Source organism: Corella eumyota, chromosome 4 (assembly GCF_963082875.1).
Source record: "Corella eumyota chromosome 4, kaCorEumy4.1, whole genome shotgun sequence".
Lineage (NCBI taxonomy): Eukaryota > Metazoa > Chordata > Ascidiacea > Phlebobranchia > Corellidae > Corella > Corella eumyota.
Window position 1 is genome coordinate 13,694,395 of NC_137493.1, and position 9,795 is coordinate 13,704,189.

Consider the following 9,795-nt stretch of genomic DNA (forward strand, 5'->3'; position numbering starts at 1 on the left):
AATACATTTTGTTGTAGTCGGCTTTTTAAAATATTTGATTTTATAACAGGCACATTTTAAATTTAAAATAAAATAACAAAAAAATAATTTGGACTATTTATTCGATTTTATTTTAAATTGTAGTATTGCACAAAATTGCCAAATTTCTTCATTGTTGTAGAGCAAAATCTTGAATAAATGACCCAAAGTAATGTAAAAAAGATTTGTAGAAAATATCTGTAAAAAAATGTTTAAAAAAATTTTATTATCTTAAAAAATCAAGAATTAATATTATTAATAGTGTATTAATTAATAAAACATTTTTGTAACAAAAAATGGCCCTTTGAGATAACCCTTTTGGCATTTACTTTTAATCTTTAACATAAAAAAGAAATAAATGTACAAAACAATGCATTATGTAATACTTTATTTCTAAATTTTTACACCTACAATTTAAAAAGCTTCATAGAATCTTTTCGTCGTTTTTTCGACTTTATTCGAATTTAAACTTGGGGTTGTTAACAGCAACATAATGGTATGCCACCACCAATAAAAATAAAGTTATTCCAAGCATATTGGCAAATACTGCAAGTTGTACATCAGTAATCATGATTTCTGTAACAAAATAAAATAAAAAAAACAAACTATCAAAAAAACAAACTATCATTTTTGGGTCTAGGGTCTATGCCACAATTTAATGCCGTACAGCAAGTGAATCATACTACAGATACTTAATGAATAAATTGATGTGTTGCTAAAAGCTTTAATTTTTTTATATTTATTTATCCTCATTTGAAAAAGTCTTCACAACCTCAACATAGAGTAGCATTTGTTACCCTGACCCAGTCTTGAGTTGCCTTTGGCAGTTAAGGATGTTATAGATTATAATTGCCAATAATTAAAAAAATTAAGTGTTGGCTTAGTAGAAATTTATACCATTTAACGTGCCTTACCCAATTAAGTGTGCTACAGCAATAGCATGAGAGCACAGGAGCACAAGGAATTAAACCTCATGTAGTAAACTAAGTGTTCTGACCAGTGACCACTGCACCACACAAGGGTGCCGGGGTTTTAAAATTTTTTACTTATTTTGTAATAAGAAACAGAAATCGTGAAACTAAATGGCGGAGATGTAACAGTCGGACAGTTGATTTAATACACGACGTAACAATATTGCAATTATACAGTTATATGATTTTAGGTTAACTAATTTACATACAAACTGACAGACGAAATTAGAAAATGTCTATTCTAAATACCATTAACAACAATAAGCAAATTACTTACATTTTTATGCGGTGGTGTAGGAAAAAGTTCAAAATTCACTAAAACTTCTGCAGCAGCAACTACCAAATTGTGTTTACCGGTAAATGATGACGTCAAGATCTCACGTTGCCACGAATTCAATGTTGCCGAAAAATTATTTTGAGGATAAACAATTTTTTTACAAATACGTTATTTTAAGAAATTTTAGCCCAAAAATATCACCATTAACCCTGGCGTTGACCCCGCGTTTACAAAAATCTTACCCAAATCACACCGGCCTACCCTCTAACAAAAAACATACCCCTTAAGGTAATTTTAAAATAATATTTTTTTCCAATAACTCTTAACGTTAAATAATCCCAAATTATATAAACAACATTACTAGGCAATCATAATAAATTTATTAAATAACAAAATAAGTTAAATAAATTAACGTAAATTCAAGAAACAAAAAAGGGTCAATGCTATGAAGTTGCTTCATTGATTAAACTTTCTAAAATAAAAGTTTTTCGTTAATTTTTGCAAAAAACTAAAAATCGAAAAAAATATTAAACTTTACCTTTTATATTACTAGTAGAAGCTATTGAATCAGACATAACTGGCAAAATAGAAACTGTTGATTTTGGGGACGAAATTAATCGAATTTTCGAAATATTTCCAGGTACAATATAATCAAAAGTTGAAGCTATTTTCTCTTCATCTAGTTTTTCAGGTAATTCTTTGTTTTGATTTGATGGAATTGCATTTTCACTAGTAATGGTGTTATCCTGAACAACTTGAACCAAATATTTTTGCCCGTCAATATCAATCGTAACATAAGGAATTTCACCCTTAAAAAAAACATATTTTAGTATGTTTAGGTTTAATTTCTATATTTTTTTAAATAGACTTTATCCTTGATGTGGTAAGAATGCCTTTAAAGCATTAACATAGGGTAACATTTGTTTCCCCAACCCAGTCTTAAGGTAACTAATGCCGTTAGATATATTACTGATTATAATTGCACAACAATTAAGCTGCAGATTAATTTTGGACACTACAGAAGTTTGTAGCATTTATAGGGTACACTGGCAGCATGGTGTAGTGGTAAGAACACTTGCTACACCACCATGAGGTCGTGGGTTCAATCCCCATTAATCTCATGCTGTAGCGTTCTTGAGTAAGGCACTATATACGGTATGAACTCCTGCTGAGCCAGCACTTAATCAACAGCATAATTACCGGGCAATTATAATCTATAATATCCCAAACTGCCACAGGCAACTCGAGACTGGGTCGGAGTTACTTATGTTACTCTATGTTTAAGTCGCACATTCGACTTTCCCAAATCGAGGATAAAGATATATACAAAAAAAATAGTCTTATTAGGGCTCATATAAGAAGAAGAATTTGAGCCCAGAACTTTATGTATTAAAGCTAAGTTTAACCACTACACCATGCAGCCAATATTTGAGGTTCATAGGAGAATTTTAAATATAGTATATTTATATACTAGTGTTTTACACATAAAAGTTAATAAATTTTGTGACATTTTAAAGTATTACAGATAGTTAGACTTACTTCTTTGTGATTTGCGGCATCTTTTAAACTTTCATCGTAATTTAACCAAATTCCATTAGTTGGTTGATTGGATAAATCTGAAACAATGTTGGCCGACTCTATAAATTCAAAAAAAAAATTTTAATTTGGTATAAACCAAAAAATCAAATAAAAATAGTTATAAATTTACCTGAACTAGGTAATGTAGAAGATATAGAACAAGATTGGTCAGCTTCTTCATTAATATACAATTCCTTAAAACAATTTTTACTATTATTTATGTCAGTAATAAACAAACATGCCATAAAACTTGCATCAAAGCAAATTTTTGTGCATGTAATATTTTTTTTGTATTTTTTTTTGTATTTATCTTTATCCTTGATGTAGGAAGGTCGAATGTGCAAACTAACCGTAGAGTAACATTTGTTACCCTGACCCAGTCTCGAGTTGCCTGTGGCAGTTACGGATATTATAGACAATATAATTGCCTGGTAATTATGCTGCTGATTAAGTGCTGGCTCAGTAGGAGTTTGTACTGTTTATAACGCCTTTTTCAAGGGCGCTACAGCATGAGAGCAGTGTGGATTGAACCAACAATCTCATGGTGGTATTTATTTATCCTTAATGTAAAAATTTTGACTTTACAACCTAAACATAGAGTAGCATTTGTTACAAGTTTTTAATGTTAAATATATTCTCTTCTTACCCCGTATTCAATGTTGCTAGCAATAGATGAAACTTGATTTTCGGACTCAGTTTTTAGTTTTTTTCGTTCACTTATTAAAGGATCTATAGTCAGGAGAAAATCATTAATTTAATTTTCTTATAATAAAACGGTTTAGTTAATAAAATGTAAGTAATGTTTAAACACTATTAGATTTTTACCAATGGTAGTTAGAACTATTGCATTTGAAGTTGAATCATTTTTTCTCTTCTTAATAATCCTTGTGGAAATCTAAAATAAAAAAAAACAATGTTAAGAAAGGCTCAAACCCAACAAAGAATCAATTTTTGATATATTTTGGGGGCAACATATATTACCAAATAAATAAAATAATAATTTACCTGTTTATTAGTATCTTGTAAGTTATTAACAACAATAGGAGTTTGCAAACTTTCATTAATTGGAACAACCACAACAGATGATGATGCAATATTTTTACTCAAATTCTAAAAAATCACTGATGTTTTTAGAAATGTAATATTATCATTCTATTCAATAATTAATTTGTAATTCCTTTAGGCAGTTTTTATATATATGATATTTATATTTCATAAAACTGCACTACACGGTACATAAAATGAATGAAATGTAAACTTACCGAAATAGTTGATCTTTTAAAAGTAAATGAGTTGTCAGATTTGTTAAATGAGCTACCAGCATATGCATGATCTAAATAAAAAAAGCTTTGAGATAATATTGATCATAATTGCCTGATTATTAAACTTTTGATGGGTTTTTGGGATGTCTGAAGTTAATATCAGTTATATCACCCTAATCAAGGTCATTATATGGCAGCAGTGGGATTAAATCCTATACCTCATGTAGTAAACCCAAGTGTTCTGACCACTACACCACGCTCCCGATAATAACACAAAAATAAGTACCCATACAAATTTTTATATAAAAAAACACATTTTTCTATATATGTGAAAATAATTTATAATATATATACATAGGTAATACATATTAGGTCAATTTGTGAAACAATCTCTTTTTTTATTTTATTTAATTTGTGATTACCTGTTATATTAACAAATTTTGGTAATTTTACGCAATCCTGTTCACTTATTCCGTTTAGATCATTGTGGATCTTTTTCTTATGGCTGATCATGTGATTTGCTTTCCTATAACATTTTCCACAATAACAACATTGAAAGGGTTTTACAACTGCATGAACACTCTAAAAATTAAAAAAATTTTGATTTAAAATAAAAAACAAATTTTTTTTTTTTTTTGTAAAAATTTAAATAAAAAATAAATCATAAAACTTTAGTTATAACTAAATACACACCATTTTAAATAAGCTTCACAAAAATATTATTTTTAATTAGGATTTCTTAGTACTTTAAAATTTGTTGAACAGCCTATTGGGTATTATTTTTCAAATGTTTAGCTTAAATTAATGTTTGAAATTACCTGATGTTTATATAGGGAAGAATATTCTGTGAATTGTTTTTTACAGTTGGGTATAGAACATACATATGGCTTTTCGCCTAAAAATACAAGAAAAATGACTTAAAATAACCATACTTATGTATATCTAGTAAAACTCTTAATTAGTAAACAGTTTATAAACCTTTTTAAGGCTAATGATTTAATTTTTTTTTTATTTATTAAAAAAAAATTATTTTAATAAATAAACAAAAAATGATAAAAAATTAACAGTTATAATTAATATGTATTAGTACAAATAAAAGAACAAAAAATAAATAAATGTAAGCCTGCTATTTTAAACCATTTTTTTTTGTTTAGTAACAAAAACACATAAAAGTGATAGTAAGCAACTACCTGTATGTATTCTTATATGATTTCTATAGTTTGTTATATTAGCGAACGATTTGTTACAGTTCTCGTACGGACACTTGTGAGGTTTCTCTCCCGTGTGCGTTCGTATATGTACTTTGCAAATATTGGAAGTGGTAAACGCCTAAAAAAAATACAAAAAAAAAGGTAATCAAAATAAAAAATTGGGCGGTACAAAAATATCAAATTCCAATTGCTGCACATATTTTAATTAACTGTACTAATAGCAAAAAAACACAAAAAACACAATAATTGCAATAAACTGTTAAATTGACTTTAAATATCATGATTATCGTATACCCTTGGCCTTTCTCCCTTTTGACATTTGACATTTCAGATAAAAATTATAAAAAAAATTCAAAACTTTACAACTTACAATATATTTAAAAATTAACATTAAAATCCTACTCAAAAAAGGTTTTTAAATTCAAAAATAAATTTTATTAAAATGTTTTTACCTTGCCACACCCTTCAAAGGGGCAGTGAAACGGTTTTTCACCCGTATGAGTCCGAACATGTTTTCGTAAATCACCTGATGTCTTAAAAGCTTTGCTGCATTGGGTTTCAGGGCAAGTGTATGGTTTCTCACCTTAGAAATTATATAAATATCAAAGTTTAGGAACAGAAATTTACTTTATTATTTTTTATATCCCCTTTTAAGGTGGTAGTTTTTTTATTTCATTGGGGAAAGATGTAAAATTGTGCTGTGTTTAAGATATCCATAAACGCCGGGCTCAAGAGCGAATAGTGTGACTTGAATCCCAAACCTTCTGGCTCAAGTTCGATGCCATGACCAGTATTCCACATTACTGTACAATTTTAGCTCTAAGTACTATTGACAATCCTTATATAATGAAGCTTAGTGCAAGATATATACAGATAAACAAGCAATTACATTGCATCCCTAAAATATTTTTTTATATCTTTATCCTCGACGTGGGAAAGTCGAATGCATGACTTAAACATAGAGTAACATCAGTTACTCCGATCCAGTCTCGAGTTGCCTGTGGCAGTTTTGGATATGATAGATTATAATTGCCTGATAATTATGCTGCTGATCAAGAGTTGGCTCAGCAGGAGTTCATATTGTTTATAGCGCCTTACTCAAGAGTGCTACAGCATGAGCTCAGTGGGAATTGAACTCATGACCTCATGTGTGGTGTAGCAAGTGTTCTTACCACTACACCAAGCTGGCGGTCAATATAAACCCTTTTTCTAAAAATTAAACTTAAGTTAATGCAGAATTTTAGCCAAGTTTTTAATCACCAGTATGAACTCTGTGATGGGATTTCAAAGCATAACTCGTAGAAAAATCTTTCTTGCAATCTTTCCACTCACATAAATATGGCTTCTCACCAGTGTGTCTGCGGTTGTGTATCTAAAAAAAAAATTACTTCAACTACAACTTATAAAAAAAAAATTTCCATGTTGTAAAACATTGGTTATAGAAGACAACTACCTGTGCAGAAGACAACTACCTGTGTTTAAAACTTAATTTAAGTAGCCCTAAAACAATTTACCCATACCCAATATATATTTGGATTGCTCCCCTCATAATAATCGGTAATTAACAACAATATAGAAATAATTATTTTTTTAGTATTTTTATGTAATAGGAATAGAACTTGCACTCACTTTTAAATGGTGAGCTGATGAATAAGATTTGTTGCAGTTTTCATGCTCGCATTTGTAAACTTTATAATAATCATTCTTGGGCGCTGATTTCGTCTGTAATTACATAATATAAATAACTTAGTAAATAAAGTATTGCAAATTTTTAAAAATGATTCGAACAATAATTGTAAGATAAAAAATTGATGTAACAGTTTGGCAGCATGGTGTAGTGGTTAAAACACTTAAGTTTACTACATGAGGTTTTGGGTTTGATTCCAAATGCTTTTAGTTAGTTAGTAGTTAAGTTGACTTAAATTACGAATATTTTTACCTTTTTTTCATATCCATTTGCAATATTGGTATCAATTGTAGTTGAAGTTCCAACATCACTGGTTGTGGCTTGTATAAAGTTAAGTGTGTTTTGTGAATTTGATTTAATTACATTTAGTGATTCCATTGGCCATATTAACTACAAAAAAAAAATTTTCAATAAGTTATAAATAAAAATCAAATAAAAAATATGCGTAAATTTTGCTTTACCCAAAATCATTTATATATAAATTATATATTTGATTAAAACACTTTGAAAAATCGAAAATTTACATATTTTTTGCATTTTTTGTTTAAAAATGTAAATAATGATAATTTTGTGTTAAGTATTTTAACCTACATTTAAATTGTTTGGTGATTTTGGGTGATATAAATACGCTGTATTCCCATTTTCAAGCTGAATCGATTGAATTGAATCTTCTGGATAATTATCTAAAAAATTATTAAATCAAATTTTTTTATTAAGTAAAATAATTAAAGCTCTATTAGAGTCGTCCGCCGGTTTAAACGAGTTCTACCAAAATGAATGCGGAAAGGGCAGAATGTACAAGGAAAGATTAGTGTAAGGTTATAAAAAATTCCGCCCTTTTAACATTTTATAAACTTGGCAGATGACACTAATAGAGCTCCAAGGAAATAAAAAATGCTACATGTGGTTTAATTTCTCAAACAATGTTAGTTGTGAGTTGCTGTCAAATTCTGACAATTGAAATGCAGTCCTAGGGGCTGGCAATCGACTTGCATACAAATAAAAGTTATTCGCACAATATTATAATTTAAAAAAAACTTTAAATTATTTTTAAATGTACTTCTTACAGTTTAATACTTTTTTTGGTAAACAATTTTCTTACCTTTGATGTTATTGTGGAATATAAAAGCTGTCGTTCCATCATCTAGTTGTACTTCCTGACCATCTTGAAACGACATCACAGACTCGTCATTCGGCAACTCATAATTAATTTCCTTTTCTATATTGACAAAAAATAAATGAAATTTAAAAAAAAAAAAATTTACCAAAAATACAAAATAATATTTTCTAAAAAAAAATTTTAAATACGAAATCATGTTAAAATTTTGACTTTTTAAGAAGACTAGTAGAATAAGCTTTTAGACCAATAATTTAAAGATAATTCCTTACCAGATTCTATGACATGATCATTTGTTGAGCTTATAACGTTGTTGGAATCGATTTCAGTAACTTCTTCAATCAATTCCTGGGTAAGATCATCTTCAACCAAGGGTTGTTCCTTATTAATAAAATTAGGTTCTAAATATTTTTTTAATATCATTTTAAAAAGTAACTAGTTAATTGCACACATACACTACCTTTGACACATCAACATAAAAACAACACAACATGATAACAAACAAACTCGATGTTAATTAGCATAAACCCACAAAAATTGAATATTACATGGGTTTTTTAGGGCCTGAGTTGTCGTTTAATTAAGTCAGATTTAGGTTAAGTTGTCGAAGGGTTTATTTTTTACTGGCTAACTTGGTTGAATTGACAACCTGGTTATATTGCATAAATTTAATTTTGCAAAATCCAATTAGATTTTGTGTTAAGTACTATTAGCAACTTGCTTTAGTATTGTAGCAGTCAGGCGGTGGGAATCAAACCTAGGACTATAACGGGCAGAGTGGCGTATTGGTAAGAACACTTGCTACACCACCATGAGGTCGTGGGTTTAATCCCCACTGCTCCCATGCTGTAGCACCCTTGAGTAAGGCGCTATTAACGGTATTAACTGTTGCTGAGCCAGCACTTAATCAGCAGCATAATTACCGGGCAATTATAGTCTCTATAACATCCCAAACTGTCACAGGCAAGACTGGGCTGGAGTAACTGATGTTTCTTTATGTTTACGTCGCGCATTCGACCTTCCCACATCGAGGATAAAGATATATACAAAAAAAAACTCTTGGAATGTAATCATTTCCTGTCAAACTTAATCAAAAAAAATTGACATTTTATAAAAGACAGAATTAGGCGAATTTGTTAACAGTACACTAAATGACTGAGCTTTTGTGCATAGAAAAATCACATGTAATTTTATCATATTTTTATAACAAAAACTAAAAAACTTACCACAATTAAAGCATCTGAAGGTGAAATTAAATAACTGGAAATACAAGGTTCTTCTATCTCTTCTTCAATTTTTGACATCGTTTGTTTTAAATCTTTCTAATAATAATTTCAATAAATAGACATTACAGCAATAATAGAAATAGTAACAGCAACAAACGTACAGACAGAATCGATTGTATAGTATACTAACTCTTAAATCTCGATCATGCGTTAGAAAACTTGCGTTAAAAGTTTACGTTAATTAGTTTTTAAAACTCACTTACAAAATACACCACAGACTATAAATGTACAGGCAAGCTATAACCTTTAAGCTATCGGAAGATGGAATGCAGTGGAAACCAAGAAATAAGGTTTCACATTTTAGTCCCACTGCTTCCATGACGCTTTCTTATATGAAAAGAGGCCACTCTCTAAATAAAAAATCTACTACTGTCTAATCAAAAAATCT

At 29.2% G+C, this 9,795-nt stretch overlaps 1 protein-coding gene across 1 annotated transcript; it reads right to left on the minus strand.

Moving 5' to 3' along the window:
• Nucleotides 1-1,629: 1,629 nt before the first annotated feature.
• On the minus strand, nt 1,630-9,495 carry LOC145750160 (uncharacterized). Its single transcript, XM_082566122.1, has 19 exons — nt 9,348-9,495; nt 8,394-8,502; nt 8,107-8,223; nt 7,596-7,687; nt 7,257-7,394; nt 6,947-7,039; nt 6,578-6,689; nt 5,770-5,900; nt 5,297-5,435; nt 4,925-5,001; nt 4,529-4,688; nt 4,107-4,177; nt 3,850-3,954; nt 3,670-3,739; nt 3,491-3,573; nt 2,975-3,038; nt 2,806-2,903; nt 1,805-2,075; nt 1,630-1,738 (listed from the first exon to the last, which is right to left on the minus strand). The coding sequence occupies exons 1-19, from the start codon at nt 9,423-9,425 to the stop codon at nt 1,710-1,712; spliced, it is 2,037 nt and encodes a 678-aa protein (XP_082422248.1). The 5' UTR covers nt 9,426-9,495; the 3' UTR covers nt 1,630-1,709.
• Between the last annotated feature and the right edge of the window lie 300 nt (nt 9,496-9,795).

What these genes read in the sequence shown, in the direction of transcription:
- LOC145750160 (XM_082566122.1), bottom strand. Translation starts at nt 9,425, where the DNA reads ATGTCAAAAATTGAAGAAGAGATAGAAGAACCTTGTATTTCCAGTTAT. An exon ending in TGATCATGTCATAGAATCTG is followed by an intron (nt 8,224 to 8,393) that starts GTAAGGAATTAT and finishes TTGTCAATATAG; the next exon opens with AAAAGGAAATTAATTATGAG. An exon ending in CTTCCCTATATAAACATCAG is followed by an intron (nt 4,689 to 4,924) that starts GTAATTTCAAAC and finishes TTTAATTTTTAG; the next exon opens with AGTGTTCATGCAGTTGTAAA.